The sequence below is a fragment of the Rhinopithecus bieti genome, unplaced genomic scaffold (genome assembly GCF_001698545.2).
Source record: "Rhinopithecus bieti isolate Rb0 unplaced genomic scaffold, ASM169854v2 scaffold_10015, whole genome shotgun sequence".
Classification (NCBI taxonomy): domain Eukaryota; kingdom Metazoa; phylum Chordata; class Mammalia; order Primates; family Cercopithecidae; genus Rhinopithecus; species Rhinopithecus bieti.
Window position 1 is genome coordinate 359,197 of NW_016806417.1, and position 19,436 is coordinate 378,632.

At 40.9% G+C, this 19,436-nt stretch overlaps 1 protein-coding gene across 5 annotated transcripts in view; it reads left to right on the forward strand.

The window, feature by feature from the left end:
• The window catches only part of PDE1C (phosphodiesterase 1C), a 571,792-nt gene that overhangs the window by 22,468 nt on the left and 529,888 nt on the right, over positions 1 to 19,436 (forward strand). Inside the window, exon 1 of one of the 5 annotated variants that reach the window (XM_017876414.1) lies at positions 8,859 to 8,876. The exons of the other annotated variants lie outside the window; for them this stretch is intronic. Within the exon in view, the coding sequence (XP_017731903.1) occupies positions 8,867 to 8,876 (10 nt within the window). The 5' untranslated portion in view covers positions 8,859 to 8,866. Of the gene's footprint in view, positions 1 to 8,858; positions 8,877 to 19,436 lie in introns of those variants that run through there. 5 annotated transcript variants of the gene reach the window in all.

Genomic DNA, 19,436 nt, shown 5'->3' on the forward strand with positions numbered 1-19,436 from the left:
TTTTTTGAGACGGAGTCTCGCTCTGTCGCCCGGGCTGGAGTGCAGTGGCCAGATCTCAGCTCACTGCAAGCTCCGCCTCCCGGGTTTATGCCATTCTCCTGCCTCAGCCTCCGAGTAGCTGGGACTACAGGCGCCCGCCACCTCGCCCGGCTAGTTTTTTGTATTTTTTAGTAGAGACAGGGTTTCACCGTGTTAGCCAGGATGGTCTCGATCTCCCGACCTCGCGATCCGCCCGTCTCGGCCTCCCAAAGTGCTGGGATTACAGGCTTGAGCCACCGCGCCCAGCTACCACTGTTTTTCTACAAATTTACAATATCTTCTGTGTGTATCTGTGTGTGAACATGTTATATTCTCATTGTTAAAAACTCAACCAGACCAAAGCATTAAAATCTCCCCAAATCTACTTCTGATGTTTTAGTGAATCGCTTTTATATATTCTATTGGGTGTGCGTGCACATGAACACACACATTCACAATTTGCCATGGGATCATTCTGTGCATGCTGTTGTGTAGTCTACATTATTTTCCCACTTACAAATATGTCATGGTCACTTTCTGTTGCAATAAACATAAAGTTGAATAACCATTTTAAATGACGTTCTCAGTTCAAAATGTTTATACTTTTCATCAGATCAAGAAATTAGGTTTTTGCCCTTATATAGTTATTTTACTTTGTTTTAGGTACAGTATTTTGTTTTTTGACCCAAGTTTATAGTTTCAAAATTTTAATAGAGGAGATTAATGTAATTGTTATAATTATTATATTTGCTCTTATTTCTGGCATATCAGCATTTTCTACTTAAAAGATGCTGTGTTGCTCTTTCCTTTATGTTTTCTTTTCTGGTATATAGATTATATTTCTTTTAAGTTTTATTTTATTTTTAATTGACAAATAATTGTACATATTTATGGGGTACAATGTCATATTTCAATGCATGTATATGTTGTATAATGATCAAATCAGGGTAATTGGCAAATCTTTCACCTCAAACATTGATCCTTTCATTGTGGTGAGAATGTTCAGCATCCTCTTGTGTAGCTATTTGAAATATACAATACATTATTGTTAACCACAATCACCCTACTGTGCATTAGAACACCAGGACTTATTCCTCCTATCTAAGTGCAACTTTGTACCTGTTGACCAATCTTTCCCCATCCTCCCTCCCTGGGCTATATTTTCTTTAGCTTTTATCTTTTCTAATGTTTGGAAGACATATATTCTAGTCGTAGTTATTTTAATTTTCAAAATGTTCTTTGATCAGCCTTTTCAGATTGTGACAGTCACGTGTGAAATGGCACCTCTGGTGATAAAGTGTTGAACACACTCTGTCATCCTGCTTACTTCCTGCACTATGTTAGTGTATTTGATTTTGGTTTTTCTTTTTCTTTTTTTTTTTTTTTTTTGAGACGGAGTCTCGCTCTGTCACCCAGGGGAGTGCAGTGGCCAGATCTCAGCTCACTGCAAGCTCCGCCTCCCGGGTTCACGCCATTCTCCTGCCTCAGCCTCCTGAGTAGCTGGGACTACAGGCGCCGCCACCTCGCCCGGCTAGGTTTTGTATTTTAGTAGAGATGGGGTTTCACTGTGTTAGCCAGGATGGTCTCGATCTCCTGACCTTGTGATCCGCCCGTCTCGGCCTCCCAAAGTGCTGGGATTACAGGCTTGAGCCACCGCGCCCTGCCGATTTTGGTTTTTCTATTTGATCAGTTTTTATATTTGAGTTTGGTTTTTAAAACAGCTTTATTGAGGCATAACTTTCCATAAAATAAATTCATCTTAAGTATACAATTCAATGATTTTTAGTAAATTTTCAGAATTGTGCCACTCCCACCACTATCCAATTTTAGAACATTTCTCTCATTCCCCAGAGAATCCTCACTCCAGTTTTCATTGAGTCCACTTTTATATCCAGCTTTCTGCCAATTGTTTATCTTTTAAAACTAGTTTTCTTTTTCATTATCAGTCACTTTGTCCCCTTTCTGGACAACAAATTCAAGAAACTTTCTGGAAGCTCCTGTGTGTCTTAAGAGCTCATGTATCTGAACATCCCTTTTCAACATGGCAGATACATTGATGGCAGAAAATTACTGGATCATAACTTTTTTTTTCTTCAAAATGCTATAGGCATTAAGACAGCATTGCCTTGGAGCTAGTCCAGCATTGGAGAACTCTGAAGCCTGACTAATTTTCATACTTTCTAGGCAACCTGGTTTATTTGCCTTGGTGCTTATAGGTTTTTAAATTAAATTTTATTTTAAACTTGTCCTTGTAAATAGTTTGTAAGCATGTGAGTAGATGTGAGTCTCTTTTAATGGATTTTTCAGAAAACTAAAGGCCCATTTGATCTGCTTATGCAGTTTGTCTTTAGGTGAGGAAGAATTTCTTCTACTATATCTTTGATTATTACATTTTTTCCATTTGTTCTGAGTTCTCCTTCAGGAACACTCTTTTTCCTCATATTGACTTTCCAGTCTTTGTCTTCTACAACTAGAGTCATTTTAATTTCCATGTTCTTTCCCTCTATGTTCTACTAGAACTTGAAGAATCTGTTTTCCACACTACTAAATAGATTTTCTATAGCATCAGTTTGGTTCTAAACCTGTTTCCAATATGTATATTACTTCTGTAATCACACTTTTATCTTCTTGGAATCCTTCCTTCTCTCCTGCATTTTTTTGGCAACTTGTTGCATTTAATTTCCATCTGTCTGTGTTTCAGCTTTTTTTTTTTTTTGACTATATAATCCAATTCCCTTTTCACACTTGTGGCATATTGGTATGCACTGCTGCCAGTCCAGTTTCCTGTTTCCATTAGGACATCATTGGTGTGTCCTACTCTACTGAAGTGGCACCTTCTATCTCTTCCCACTGCCTGATTCTCTGGTATTGTGAACATGGACAAGCCAATTTCCAGTACGTGTTGTTATTAGGGTTGATCGTGATGGTATATTGCCTTTATCTAAGACAAATGTGTTGTGCTATCATCAAGTCTCTTCTTACCTACATTAGTGTTATATTTTCTAGAATTTGTGGTTTCTGCTTAGATTTGGAAGAGGTGGAGATAGAGTTAGGAATGAGGATAGGAGAACAGACGTGAAGCTGAGGAATGAAAGAGGAGGTTTTTTGAAGCATATTTCTCTTTCTTCCTTTTCTCTGGTGACCTCTGTTTTATTCATCAAAGCCAGACTATGTCAAGAACTGAATTCTCAGCTGCTCATGTTTTAATTTAGTCCTGTCAGTTGCTCCCAGGTTCTAGTATTAGGGTGTGGTCAGTTTTAGTTCTGTTATTGTTAAAAAAATCTTTTCTATGTTTTATTGCAGTTTATCAGAAGTATCTGCTTTAGGACTTGTGGCTTTATACCATTTTGGGCCAGATGCATCATATCTAATTTTACAAAGCTTATATAAAACTTTCCAGATGCCCTTTGGCAATTTGAGAAGACTTAGTAAAAGTGGGTTTATAGAAGATTAAATAAACTATTCATGTATGAGTAGTGTCATATGTTTCTTATTGTTGGAAAACAGCATGCATGCAGATATTTTTTATTTTTGTTTTTGTTTTTTGAGGCATGGTCTTGCTCCATCACCCAGGCTAGAGTGCAGTGGCGTGATCGTGGCTCAAGCCCACCATGACCTCCCAGGCTCAGGTGATTCTCCCACTTTAGCCTCCTGGGTAGCTAGGACCACAGGTGTGCACCACCATGCCTGGCTAATTTTTGTATTTTTTTGTAGAGATGGGGTTTTTCCATGTTGTCCAGGCTGGGAACTCCTGGGCTCAAGTGATCTGCCTGCTTCAGCCTCCCAAAGTGCTGGGATTACAGGCATGAGCCACTGCGCCCATGCTGCATGCAGCTTTTGAGTGATATGGGGTATAGGGATTTTTTTCCCCGTATGAATGAGTCCAAGAGCAAAGTAATACACAACTGTCTTGTAAAAGCCAGGATTTTGTTCTTTCTGTCTTACAAAAGCTTCAATTTCCAGTTATTTCTCCAGATGGTGGTAGTAGTGGTCATAGTAACAGTAACTGATATTTATTGAGTGGTTCTTATGGACCAGGTGCTATGTCACACCTTCACAAGGCTCATTTAATCCTCACAACATCCCTGTGAGATAGTTATTATTATTATTATTTCTTTGGAAAATATTAAACAACTTGCTTAAGATCACAGAGCTCACAAGTGGTGAGCCAGGGTTGGAATCCAAGCTCTCTGGTTCCAGAGCTCCAACACCTGACCATCACACAGAAGCCTTGCAAAGAGCTGCCTTTCTTGCAGTCACCCAGGCCCCCTCCTAGATCCTCAAGTTCCATTCAATCTAGGATTTAATCAAACTGTTTGTTCTTGGATTGAAATGCCTCTTATTTGTGTTAACATGAGAGCTGAAGGAGATGTTGCATGTTTGGGAAGTTTAAACATGTTTTTATTCCTTGTTTTCTGAGTCATGATTAGATACCACTTAATATCTAGGTAGGAAGAAACACATACTCATTCAAATCCTGTTTATGCTTGTTTTTGTCACTTCTAATACCTCATTTCTTGTCTTTGCCTCGGTTTGCTTTGCTGTAAAATTGGGCTGACAAATAGTACTTATTTCTTAGAGTTATAGTGAAAATTAAAGAGCTAATACATGTAAAGTATTTATAGCAGTGCTTGTTATATGGTAAATAATCAACAAAAATAGTTATTATTGATATCAGGAGTAGTATTGTGATACAGTTTTCTACTTACACTATGGTCATTTATACCCAAAGTAAATGAGAATATGTTTGCATTTTTATAAATTGGATATTGAGTTTTACCTATCTTGCAGTTAATAATTAAACTCGATGAGCTGATATCTACAGTTACAGGGTTGTACTAAGTGAGCAGGCTTCTGTGTTATGTCATCCTGTTAATGAATTTGCTGGATATTTTCAGCAATGGGAATGATACCTTGTCTTAGACATTCAGTTAAATACAAGAGCAAGTGATTCATCAACTCTCTGTGGTTGTGGGGTTTAGGAGTACGTGCATAAGTGAACCACAAGGGTAACTACACATTCACTTAATTACATTGCCCTTCTGCAACGACAACCCATTTCCAGGACCTGTTTGCAGGGTCAGCCTGAAAGACTTAAGGCTTTTTTGTTTGTTTGTTTGTTTTTGGTTTTATTTTGTTTTCCCTGATGTTCCTGCCAACTTGCAGGTAGGGGAGGTTTTAGGTAGAGGCTGGATATGGAAAGGAGGTTGAGCTGTTTTCCTTCTGCTGGTATTTGTTTGATGTCAAACTCTTCTCTAAAATGTGCCTTTGTGAACATAAAAGCTTCTCACTTTTTGTTCAGCAAGATTTACTGAGGAAGTGCAAAGTATAGGCCATGGAGAGAGTGGTCACTGGCGTGAGTGACTATGCAGGTGATGTGCCTACAAGCTCATCAGGAGCCTGCTTGGCTCACCAGAGCCACTGATGTCAGTAGGAGCTGGGTGTGGGCATCCTGCAGAGAAGTTTTTATTGAGAAGTTTCTTTTTTTCCTCATTAGCTTGGAAATACACGTCAAAGTGTTCAAGGTCTCATCTGATGAAATGTGTGAGCTTACTTTCTTTGCTAACAGTAGAGAAGTCATCTATATAAAAGAGAACATTTTTGCATAGAACTGCAGCATCTTTAGGGGAATCCCCTGTAGATTTTGGGTAAAAAGTTCTGGGTTTTAGTCCTAGATATGCACCGCTAACTGTGTGACTTCGAGCAATAATCTCTCCAATCTGGACCTAAATTCTTTTATCTATAAAAAGAGGAAATTTAATTCAATCAGTGTGTTCTAGATGGTTCTGCAGAATCTTAGCGACCTGTAGAGTTACTTTAGAAATTGGGCAAACATTTGATTCACCCATCAGTCATGAAATATATTTGTACTTAAACATTATATGCATGCCCTTGCTTTATGAACCATATCAATTTTTAAAGCACATTAGCAAACTGTAAACATGTTAATTTATGTGGCAGGATGAACTATTTTTTTGTTTCATCTTGGAATAAAGCTTCTCCTGTGATTTCAGTTTCTTTGAAAAGTGTCCTGAGATTGCAGGGTGAGTGGTGAAGCTCATCCCTACTTTCAAGTTTGTCCCTACTTACCAATCAGAAGTTTCTCGATTCTGTGTAACTAACATACAACGGAGAAATACAATGGATGCTGAAGCTGATCTAGTCACAATAATCCTTAACCCCTGATTTGAAATTTTCACATCCAACAAAGCATCTAATTGGTCTTGCAGACCCACTTTATAATATGAAAGTTTTCACTTGAAAAATAAACTATCTGCTAGGTGTGGTGGCTCATACCTGTAATCCCAGCATTTTGGGAGGCTGAGGTGGGAGGATCCCTTGAATCCAGGAGTTGAGACCAGCCTGGGCAACATATGGAGAACCTGTTTCTTAAAACAAACAAACAAACAAAACAAAACAAAAAAAGGCCAGGCATGCTGGGGCACACCTGTGGTCCCAGGTACTGGGGAGTCTGAAGTAGGAGGATCATTTGAACCTGGGAGTTTGAGGCTGCAGTGAGCTGTGATCATGCCACTGCACTCTAGCTTGGCTTACAGAGCAAGATCCTGTCTCAAAAAAAAAAAAAAAAAAAAAAAAAAAAAAAAAAAAAAATTAAATTAAAAAACTACGCTAATTAAATGCCATTATATCCATATTGGGGTTCTGTGTAAAATTTCATTTGAATAAAAGGTTCTACTGCTAAAAATGTTTGAGACGTTATACTAGATGTTTCTAAGACCCCTTCTAGTTCTAGAGCTCTCTTAAGATTAACTATCTTCAAGCTTTCCTGCTGTCCTCTGGTGTATGTTTCTGCCCAAGCAGTCCTCCATTCTCCTCTTTTGTAATGAGAATGACACTCAAGTCATGCTTTGAGATCTCTAGAAAAGATGCAGCAGCGAGACTGATACTCTAACTGCATTGTTCTCAGGAACTCAACAAGGTGAGGGAACAATTTAACCTCAAGCACAATTTAAAAATCACTCAGTGTTTTTAAATTTAAAACACTTTTACATTTGATTTCTCTGAACGAGGCTGCCACATTTATGGTTTTGACACAACTGATTTTGGTAATGAGTCAGTTGGCATCATGCTGACTATAACTATAGACACACCTATAGTTGTGGTACCCCCACAAATGGGTGTACAAGTCTTTGAAGGCAAAATGCAAACTTTACCCTCTGGTTCTCATGGACCTCCTCTTCTGAAAACCCCCGTGCTCATCTGTCCTGTCACCTGAGCCCTGAAGTGAATACTGTCTCCCTAACAAACAAATGCAATGAATGAAGTCCAGTGGGGTCTGAAATTGAGTTCCAGTTCCCCTTACTGTCATAACCCTATGTCTACTGTGAATCCACTTACCCTTACTGTGATAACCCTGTGTCTACTGTGGCTAAGTAGATAGTTGTGGGATGACTGTCCTTTGGGGTAGCCCAGCCATACTTTTACTTCAGAAGTGCTGTAATTACAGGAAGTTCTTGGTTTATGTTAATACATTTGCTCAAAGCATAGGACCAAGACTTTTTCAATTCATTTTAATGGACATCTTTGCTTTTCTCTAATATGCTTTGCAAACTGCTGGCTGCCTATTTTCCTGGTTTAGGGGACTGATATGAGAGGCTGAACACTACTGTCTGCCCTCTCACTGGGCCACTCTTTGTCCTATGTCTGTCATTGCTAAGACTGTAACTACTCTTCTTTTTTGCAACTAATGTTATTTGAGTGCTGTGCTGGAAGTCACGTCCTGGGTATGTCCTAGCTGAAATAGATTTCTTCATCACCAGTAACTAGAGCACTTCTTTAACAACCTGAAACACCGTCATCTCCATCTCCATTTCAAAGCCAGTGCTATAGAGGTTGATAATTATTCCATACCCAGTATCATAGGGTTAACTAAGCGTATGGTAGAAGCTTAATAAATGCTTGTTAATATTATAGTATAGACCTGTTTCTTTTTGCTTAATGCATTCTTTTCCTTTGTCACATTCAATATTTATGCACAATAAGAATAGCTCTGCAATTCTCAGCTTTTGTTTGCCAGTTCATTGCTTAATGGTGGCAATATGGCTGCTTCAGCAATTATTTCCTCAAATCTCATTGACTAGAACTGGGTCACATGCACACTCCTAAATCAATCATTGGCTTAGTGGAAGGGGGTGCCATTATTGAGTTAGAACAATCATAAGTCATTTCATGGGACTGGTCCATCGCACCCAAACATAGAATTCTGTTTGCTAGTCTTTGAAGGGAGAATGGCCGTTGATTGGATAGCCAAGAGTGACACAGGCAACTTAATTTTTAATATTTTGCTGGTCAAAAGTCAAAGTTTTTACAGCATAATAAATCTCACTGAAGGCAATGAACTTCAGCTTTGAGACTCTATTGATTTGTGCAAATGAGTGTTTAGAGTTTCTAGGATTCATTTAAGTGGGAGAACGACATCTTCATTAGTTCAATGAGAAGTCATTTTTTTCCTGAATTTCCCTTGTGGAGCAAATGGATGTATATGTAGATGATCTAGCCTGGTGGGATGGTTGGAATGTTTGTCTTGGATGTGTGAGGATTTAATCATTTCTTAGGCCAGCTGTATTTCCCAGCACAGGACAGTCAAGCTGGGCTGTATGGGCTACCATTGAGTCTGGGCCTCAGCCTGCTGGCCATGCCTCCTCACTATTCATTGAGGGCCCCATTGCAGTTTCACCCTCCCGATTAGTTTTCATTTCCCTGGCTGATCACACAAGGCATCTTAAGATTCAAGGTCTACAGGTGCTACACTGTCCAATCTACTGACCCAAGTTAATGAGCTTCTTCATTTCTCAGGCAATGTCCGTCTAAGGCTGAGCTGCTGCTGATGAGAACAGGTGAGACAAAGTGGGGGTGACTTGTTGGCATTTGTTGTAACTAATGCAATGGCAGAAACAATGGGTTGCAGCACCCCAGGAGTTCCTAAGCAAGACAACCCTGTTTATCTCCCCCAAAGACTTCCCTTCGTGACGTCTTCCTGTATTTGCAGCAAAAAGTCCTACTGCATGCCTCTGTGGATGTTCTCCAAGGTGGAGTAGATAGACCACAAGGCTGCCCCTCTGGCTTGTGTTCATTTTCTTTGCAAGCATTTGCCTCATGTATTATTATTATTATTATCATAAGGTGGAGGCCCTGTTGCTAAAGCTGGGAGGGATGGTGCAAAATCTGTAACAGGTATGTGAACTTCATTCTGTTTTGTCTGTTTATCAATAAGTTCTTCTGGGGCTGTTAGTTTTCTACATTTTCACAAGAACGTTACTTAATTTCTACTAACTAATCTGCTACTATATCTTCTTCCAATGTAGTAGATTTCCTTCTAGTAAAAACTACCCACTTACAGCATTATTCCTATTTTGGATATGATTGTGTTCCTGGATTAAATATTCTTATTTTTAAATTTTTCTCCCATACACTTTTCTTTAAGAAATGATATCTCTTATTGTTTATCTGTTCTAGAATAGTGTGGGATTACATCTTCATATGAAATTATCTAAAGGAAATAATGTGTATCTAATTTAGCACAATAATATGTGCCGAAGTTAAAAAACAAACAAAAAGCAAAACTCTTTCCACTGGCTCCACCCCTGTCAAGTAGATTAGACTGTCCAGAAGGCTTGCCCAAGGTGGCTGACATTGTGGAACAATTCTCAAAAGTTATCTCATGTGACTCTCAGCAGAGCCCTCTTTGTTTGTTTGTTGTTGTTGTTGTTTTGAGATAGAGTCTCACTCTGTCACCCAGGCTGGAGTGCAATGGTGCTATCTCCGCTCACTGCAACCTCTGCCTCCTGGGTTCAAGTGATTCTCCAGCCTCAGCCTCCTGAGTAGGTGGGATTACAAGCTCCCATCACCAGGCCCAGCTAATTTTTTTTTTTTTTTTTTTTTGTAGAGATGGGGTTTCACCATGTTGGTCAGACTGGTCTCGAACTCCTGACCTCAGGTGATCTGCCTGCCTTGGCCTCCCAAAGTGCTGGGATTACAGGCATGAGCCACCATGCCTGGTCGCAGAGCTCTCTTTGTATGTCTGTTTTGCATTTGAGGAAACAGAGGCACAAGGTGATTAAGCTGGTAAATGGTAAAGCTGGAATTTGAATCTGGATCCCACGTGCTCCAAAGCCCTCTGCACTGTGGATCCTCGTGCCCCAAAAGATACGCTCCCCAGATCTCTAGGGTCACAGCATCCAGCCCCTGTCTGGAGGCTTGGGGTGCCTTGGGCCTCCAGGCCAGTCACTATCTTCTTCACTATTCCTAACCAGCTCCTTGCATGTTGAGTTTCAATTTGTCCTGTTCAAAGTCCTTTCTTCACAGCAAGCCACTGGAAACCAACCTCCTTTTCTAATGGCCTTTGGGGTACCTTACCTTGGTGGGTAGAGTGGTCACATTTGAAATTAGTTTGACTTTCTGAGAAGCCTTTCATATTTTTCTGTTCTTGACTGATTGTGTATATATATATATTCTTATGCAATCATCTAGAGAAAAGCATTTTCTTGGGCCTTATAACCTCTTGCAGGTTTTCCTTTTATATCACCCAGTGCTACTTGTTTATTGTAAAAGAAAAAAAAAAAAAAAAAAAAAAAAAGAAAATACGGTTGCATTAAAAGAAAATAAATGAAATCACTCTAAATTTCACCACCTAGAGATAAATACTGCCAGATTTTGGAGTATATTATTTTAGATTTTTTTCTTTTACATGCAAACACTTGCATGTAAAATAGAACTATAATATACATATTATTTTATACTCTGTTTTAAAATCCTTAACTTTTCAGTTGGATGCCCTACTTTTATCACTTAACAATACCACACCTGTAATCCCAGCACTTTGGGAGGCCAAGACAGGAGAATTGCTTGAGGCCAGGAGTTTGAGACTGGCCTAGTCAACATAGCAAGACCCCATCTCTTAAAAAAAAAAAAAAAAAAAAAAAAAAAAAAAAAAAAATTTGCCAGACATGGTGATGCATGCCTATAGTCCTAGCTACTCAGGAGGTTGAGGTGGAAGGATTCCTTGAGCCCAAGAGTTCAAGCTTGCAGTGAGCTAGGACTGCACCATTGCACTCCAGCCTGGGCAACAAAGTGAGACGCTGTCTCTTAAAAAACAAACAAGCAGGCCGGGCATGGTGGCTCACACCTGTAATCCCAGCACTTTGGGAGGCCAAGGCGGGCAGATCATGAGGCCAGGAGTTTGAGGCCAGCCTGAATAATATGGAGAAATCCCGTCTCTACTAAAAATACAAAAATTAGCCAGGCATGGTGGTGTGTGCCTGTAGTTCCAGCTACTCAGAAGGCTGAGGCAGAAGAATCACTTGAACCCGGGAGGCAGAGGTTGCAGTGAGCTGAGATTGTGCCATTGAACTCTTGCCTGGGTGACAGAGCGAGACTCCATCTAAAAAGAATAAACCAAAAAACGAAAACAAAACAAACAAACACATCAAAAAACAATATATCCTACACTCCCTTCTATATGCATATATACAGATCCACATCATCATTTTTAAGAGGTGTACATTATTCCAGTATAAACTTATTACTGGTTATTTTAACCAAGGTTTTGCTACTCAAAATTGTGGTCTGTGGATACTGTTCTCACCTAGAAGCAGCATCTCACCCCCAGCTGGCTCAGAATCTGCTGTTTTCACAACATCCTCAGGTAGTTCATGTCACATTGAAGTGTGAGAAGCACTGGTTTAAGGCAGTCTTCATTGAGCAACATTGAGGTTGCTTCCTGTGTTTTAACTATAAACAACACTATGGTGAACATTTAGTGGGCATCTTTAAGAAGGCCTCTGTGCTGCTACTGCCACAGCTGTTGTGACAACATGAATTCAGTTTGAGCAACTTGTGTTTTATAGCTCACTGTCTGTTTCAGGTCTCATGGTAAAGAATTCATAAGTTGTGAGAGGTTCTGTCCAAGTCAGAAGAACTAATAATTTATTATCAGTTACTCTGATAATAAATTAGCTAGCTGGTCCCTTGATCTCTCCTGCCCCCTCCCTGGCTAGCATTCAGGAATTCTTTCATATGCATGCATTTGAGGACCCAGGAAGAAAAGGGGTATGGGGATGTAACATTCAATGCTATTAACTAGTGAAAAGAGGCATATTATTTGGAATGTTACCTATTATCCTAACTGTACCTAAAAACTATAATAAATTCATTTTTTCCTTCCAGTGAAAGGCTGGAGTTCAAATCATTGATTTGAAAAACAACCTAATGAATTTCACCGTAGGCAATTTCCCCTCATTTTCTCTTTGAGTCTCTCTGTGGGAGATCAAGCTCATTAGTCTCTATTTTCTATTTTACATTTATTCAGTTAACAAATATTTATTGTGCACCAGCGGCCTTAAATCTCTTTTGGAACAAGGAAAGTAGAAATAAATAAGTACAGAGCCTTTACTTTGTTTTTCTTGTGTCTCTATGTGCTATGCTTTATATATATTATTCAATCCTCCTATCATTCCAGAAAGAGAGGTTATCATTAGTCTCATTTTATAGTAGAGAAACTGAGGCGGGAGATGTGAGTGATTTGCTCACAGCCAAGGGGTCAGTAAGCGATGGGGCCAACACAGCAGTTAAACCCAGGTCTGTCTCCAAGTCCTGCCCCTGTAGTCACCAGACCACAGTGAGCCAAACACCCTCCTGAGACTTTTGGAAAATGCAGCAGTGAACCATTCAGAAACTTCAAGACTGAACTGAACTTCAATTCCTGACATCAGGACTTAGGCTAAGTACCTTGGGGCTGGGCTTAGGAATGGACCTCCACATTTAGGTTCCAGGCCTGGTGTGACCCGCATGACTGGTGGGTAAACCCCGACGTTGCCCTGTGACCACTGCACCTAGTGGCTGGTCCTGCTAGCGGTGCCAGCCTGACTTTTCCTTCACCAAAGGTCACGAGTGTCACCTTCAGCACAGTCGTCCTCACTAAGCTTCTCTGAGCCTGTTTTCAATTCTATAAAATGGGGAGAATAATCCCTAATTCCTAGGAGGGCTGTGATTATTATAAAGAATAATCCCTGTAAAGTGCCTATGCGCTCCATGGGTGGAGGGGTCATAACTGTGGTTTGTGGCCGAGGCATGCACGGCCCTGGTTGGACGGAGAAATGAGGCAATGACTAGGAGAAAAAGAAGTGACTTCTGAGGGGGTTTCATCTCATTGTGATGTTCCATGGCTTCCCTGTCACTGCCAGGGGTGCTGGAGAAGAGACTTACTTTGTTGGGGTGCTGTCATTTGCTGGGCTGTTAGAGAGCGTGTGTGTGTGTGTGTGTGTGTGTGTGTGTGAGAGAGAGAGAGAGAGAGAGAGAGGCTGCATTTTCTGTAGTTTGAGGAAAAGACCACTTCTGCCTTCTTCCAGAAGCCTTCCTTGGCCCCAGGGCTTGATGGGTCACCCTCTTCTACCCGACTCCCCTTTCTTCATCTGTTCCTTACATGGAGATGCCCCCTCTTTTCATTCCACAGGTTCTGAATGTTTCCATTCCCTCTGAGGTGTTTGTGCCACCTGTGCGCCACAGATTCCTGGAGATGTCTCCCAAACTCCAGAGCCATGGCCCACGGGACAGCTCCACCCAGTGCCCCTTAGACGTGCTCCCTCTCTGCCCTTAAGTTAAAATCTCCTAATCTCAGACTGCCAGAGGGCCTTTGCATTCCTTTCTGACCTGGTCTCCTTGCACTCAGCCTTGCTCAGGGTTGGGTCTCTAACAACGGGGAGGGTCATTGGCCAGGGGCCGCCACTGTGCAGGGCTTTGGGTCGAGGCCCTGCCTGTCAGGGCTTGGCCAGCTGGCAGGGAAACTGAGGCAGGCGAGTTCCTGGGACACTCTGAATTCTGACTGCTGACTTTGCTTCCAGACAGCCTTGCCAGACCATGAGAATGCCAGGTGGCCTAGGGAGCTTTCACCCAATTTTCTCTTCCTCTTCCAGCCTCTCCAGCGCCCCTGCCACCCACTTTATTCACAGGCATTGCACCTCTGAAATCCTTGCACCTTTAATCCTGTCTTGGCATCTGAGGACTGAGGCTAAGACACTCTTGTTGGAGCTAATTTGCACTCTGTCTTCGCACTGCCCCCTGCCTTGAGTGTTCATCCGCACCGCTAGCTCCAGCTCCTGGTTCAGGTCTCTGCTCAAATGCCAGAACCTCAGAGAGGCCTGCATTGACCATTCTGTCTGAAGAAGTCCAACTCTTACCCCTGGCCCTGGACCTTATCTATCACATGATGGATTTTAATTCATTCATAGCATATCTGAATTATTTTTATTTGCCAAATTTGTATTTTGTTGTTTATTCCTCTCCCTCACCCATCAATTAGCATGTAAGCTCTGAAGGACAGGGAATTTTTTTTTTTTTTTTTTTTTTTTTTTGACGGAGTCTCACTCTGTTGCCAGGCTGGAGTGCAGGAGTGTGATATCGGCTCACCGCAGTCTCTGCCTCTCCAGTTCAAGCGATTCTCTTGCCTCAGCCTCCCAAGTAGCTGGGACTACAGGACAGGGATTTTTGTCCCACTTGTTCTCAGCTGGGTTCCAGGGCTTATGGCAGACTCTCAAAAAACGATTTCTTTTTTTCTTTTCTTTCTTTTTCTTTTTTGTTTTTTGAGATGGAATCTCGCTCTGTCGCCCAGTCTGGAGAGCAGTGGCGCGATCTCGGCTCACTTCAAGCTCCGCCTACAGGGTTTCGCCATTCTCCTGCCTCAGCCTCCCGGGTAGCTGGGACTAGAGGTGCCCGCCACCATGCCTGGCAAAATTTTTTTGTATTTTTAGTACAGACGTGGTTTCACCATGTTGGCCAGGATGGTCTTGATCTCCTGACCTCGTGATCCGCCCACCTTGGCCTCCCAAAGTGCTGTGATTATAGGCGTGAACCACCGCACCCGGCCAAAAAACGATTTCTTAAATTGATTAATTTGTTCTCCAAGTCTTCTTTCTGCTTCTGCTAATGGTGCTACTTCCTCACTCTGCCTTCACCTTAATCAGAAAGTTATTTGTCATCTTTTGATTCCTCACCTTTGATTCCTTCCCTTGTAGGAAGACTTTATCTCCTACATAGTTTCAAATCCACCCCTCTCTCCATCTCTACAGCCTCTTCTCCCTCCATGTTTCTCACTAAGATCATAGCTGTCACCTCCTAACTTACCTACCTTCGAAAGGTTTGTCACTTGTAAATTTTTGAGATTGATATTTTAAACTTGTAAATCTGACTGTTCAAACCCTCTGGTGCCTGTCTTGCATCAGGATTTGAACAAATGTGAAATACACATTGGACACCACTAGAAAGTTGAACATAGACTGGCTATTAGATATTATTAAGGAATTATTTTTTGTTGGGTGTCAGAATGGTCTTGTGTTTATATTAAAACAGTCTATCTGTTTGAGATAAATACTGACGATTTTGTTGGTGAAATGATGTCTGGAATTTGCTTTTAAACACTGTACACCTTTGCTGCTCTTGATCATCTTCATTGGTATTATTCTCCTTCCCTCTTACCCCCACTCGACTTCCCACCTTGTAGGGGAGGTCTTCCAGATGTTCCTAGAAATTCACTGGGAGCTTGTCCAAATACCTCCTCTTCCATGCAGCCTTCCCTGATTGCTCCATTGGAAGTGATGTCTTTCTTCTGTGAACACGCCTAATACCACATGTTCTTCATTTCTGACAGCTACCAATCTGACATACTGTAAAGCTATTTGGATACATATATGTCTCTGTTGGTTAGGATTATTTTGGTTGCAAGTAACATGGGCTAAACTGAACTGATTTTGGTGAACATCCTAATTTCTTGACTCATGAAACAGAAAGAAACTAAAAAGTAGCCTAGCTTTGGCATAGTTGGATTTAGTGACTCAAATTAGGCCCTCACATTTGTTCCCTGTCTCTCTTTTTCTATCTGTTGGCTCTACTTTCTTTTGTGTTGGCTTTACTCTCAGGCAAACTCTGTCTATATAGTGGCGTCCATTACATTGTCCTTAAAAGAGAAAGAACATTTTTCTCTTCCTGTTATTCTAGCTTTAAGTCTATGACAGAATCCTGTTGTCCTGAATTGGATCATGTGCCCATCCCTGAACCAATCACTATGGCTGGGGGATAGTTGGATGCATGCATTGGCCAGGTTTGAATCAGGTGGCCACCCCTGGAGCAGAAGGATAGAGCAGCTTCACTCAAACCTTATCATCTGAGAGAGATTGTAGGTGCACTGCGCAAGATTGCTCATTACATGTTAGTAGCATTATAAATATCTGGACTAAGGGGTAGTAAGACAGCACAAGGTGCTAGTGAAATAAATTCCCTTCTCTTTTACTACTTTCTTGCAAGGTTGCTCTCTCTGGAGTGGCCACCCTTTCTGTTTTGTTAACTGCTTGAACTCATTACTACCCTTAATTTTATATATCTGAGTGAGTTCCATCACAAACTGGACTGTTGCCATTGCTTCTTGGCAAAGCCATTCCAGATTCCAAAGGGAAATGTAATTTGGCTTAAAAAACAATAGAGGACATTGTAGTGTGAAACTGGGGGAACAAAAAAGTATCTGTTTGGGCATTTTGAGAAAGCCTTCTTGAAAAGGAAAGGAGAAGTTCAAGAGGCTTCTCAGTAGAACTTTCACCAGGTCATATGATTGGTTGTTTTCTGGCTCCATTATCATGGAGCCTATCGGCTCAGACAATGTGGAAGCATGGAACATCTTGATTCATCAACTCCAGGACAGAAAGAAAAACGGGTCAGTGTGGGTACTGAATCCAGTGAATCTATTTGGATAATTGCTGTTGGCCTTCATCAGCAACTACTTGAGCATTGCACATGGGCTGCATCCAACCAAAGTTCTGGATGGCATGGAGTATTCCTGCATGATGTCTCCCATCCCAGTGGACACTCAGTTTGATGAGTAGACCTAACACTTGGATCCATTTTGGAGAGAACCAGAAGCTAGCCACGAAAATAGCAGAGACTAAAAGGCATTGGTTTTTAAGTCAGATGGAACTAGGTTTACATTTCAGTGTAGTCACTTGGTAGATGTGTGACTCTGAGCATGTTAACTAATCCCTCTGAGCCTCAATGTGTTAACCTATAAAAGGCAGTAAGAATACCTACCTCAAAGAGTGGCCATAAAGGTTCATTGAGATAATGTATATGAAGGGCTTGGATATATTAATAGTAGGTGCTTGATAAATGTTGGGTTCTGTTCCTTCTTTGATAAATACCTATAACATTATCTTGCATAACTCCTCTACATAAAATCTTCAGCACCTGTCATTGTTTTAGAAATTCTCTAGCTAGTGGTTCTCAGTTGTTTGAAATATAGAGGTACCGGCACCCTAGTGACCTGCAGAGCTTCAACAATCATAATTTTGCATCCATCGTGGTAAAGATCAGATCAGGCAAGAATCATCAATGGATGTTCTATCTGGGGGGTGGGTGGAATTTTCATGGCCTTAAAGACTCTTGCAGGAGAGAAAATAAGACAGTGAAATATTGAGGAAAAATTTGATAGTACCTTGACCAGGTGATCAAAATGAGAATTATTTATGAGAGACTGATATTGTGTGCCTCTAGATGTGAGGCCCCAGAAGGAAACATTGTTTATGCAGAGTTCTGGCTGAGAATACAAAACCTCAATCTAATCACAAGGAAACATCAGTCACACATAAAATGAGGAACATTCTCTTATTAAAAAAGTGTTGGGGGGAGGGTGTATTCTTAAAAAAATCTCGATGTCATAAAAGACAAGAATAGGCTGCTGGAAATGCTCCTGATTAAATAGGGCTAAAGAAGCATGACAATTAAATGCAACTGCTGACCACAGACTGGATTCTGCCTGGAGAAAAAAGTGCTATAAAGGATATTATTAGATCAGTTGACAAAACTGGAGTGTGTATGGGAGATAAAAGTACTGTATCAGTGTAAATATAAAAGGTTGATAATTGTAGTGTGCTATCTCTATTCTTAGGAAATAGAACCTTAAGTATTTAGGAGTAAAAGGCCATAATGTATGTAACTTATCTTAACATGGTTCAGAAAAATAAATAAAAATTAAATTAAATTTATTCACTACACACACAGACACAGACACACAGATACACAGACACACACACACGTATATATGCAGGGGGAGGAGGGAGAAGGCAAGGGGGAGAAAAGCAAATGAGATAAATGTTAATAGTAGGTGAATCTGGGTAAAGTGTGTATGGATATTGTTTATATTATTTTGTTTTGCAACTTTTGTAAGTTAGAAATTACTTCCAAAAAAGTTAAAAACAATACCTTGTGCTCTTTCTACCTTCCCTGCTCCCAGAGATCTGGGTTAGCAGGGATGTTGGGGTGATAGTCATGAATGTGGTGTGTTGAACACATTCCAGGAGATCTTCATATCCCACCAGCTCTACCTGACTGAAAGGAGGAAGCTGGACTCTGGCAATCACATTTGATATCTAAATTCGTTAATTATAATTCAATGGCGATAAAACCAAGAATCTTAATTTTGTAGAGTCTTGAATGAAATGAACTTTGTGAGTGAGGACTAAAGTGGGAATAGAAGCCTTATGGGGCAAGGAGAGCCTTTAGGTAGAAATTTTAGCTCCTATACCTAGGCCTGCAAGACATATCATCTGCCTTAATTTTCTAAAACTCAACTTTAATTTTATTCCAAAATACTATCCCCAAAAGTTGTCAGAAAGTTCAAAGAGTTTTTCCAGGGCTCCCCGTTCCCAAGGCTCACAAATGTCCTAGGAATCAGAGCGGCTCAGAGTGGGAGGGAGGGAAAAGCCCAGCTGTGGCTCACTGGTCTACACTGGGTACCATGGACCTGTGTGTCCCAGCTTGGCTCCCTGCAGTAGTGTTGGTGGCTTTGCTGTGTATCTGCCATAGTCAACACACAAGGACCCTGTGTGCCAGGCGTGCTCCCATGCTGGGGCCTCCTGTAGCCACCCTTGTGAGGTCCTGCCTCCACCCTACTACATTGCAGGCCGCACAGTGCTCCTCAGAGGAACCTGTCTTCAGTTTGGAATTCTTGCCCTCTGGGGGCTATGACTCCCTTTTCTCCTTCAAAGGCAATCAGCACCCTCTGTTCCTTCCTCCCAGCACCTGCTCACTCACCAGCATAATTTTTTCATTGAGTTTAAGATTTTACAGAAGATAGGAGGGGACCACAGACTTAGCTACCTGGTTATTTGCTTAGAATTGAGTGTAAAGTGGAGGTGGGAATCACAGAGAATAAAATACAAATTAATGTCAAGAATTATTCTGGCAGATAGCTTTTCATCTCCTGTGAATAGTTCAATTTAGAAATTAAAAAACTAAAAAATATTCCCATCCAGTGGGAGTGAATCAGGCGAAGTTCTACCTCTCTACCTGGTTTTTGATGGTTGTTTTTTCACCAACCACTAGATGTCACATCTAAAAAAAAAAAAAAAAAAAAAAAAAAA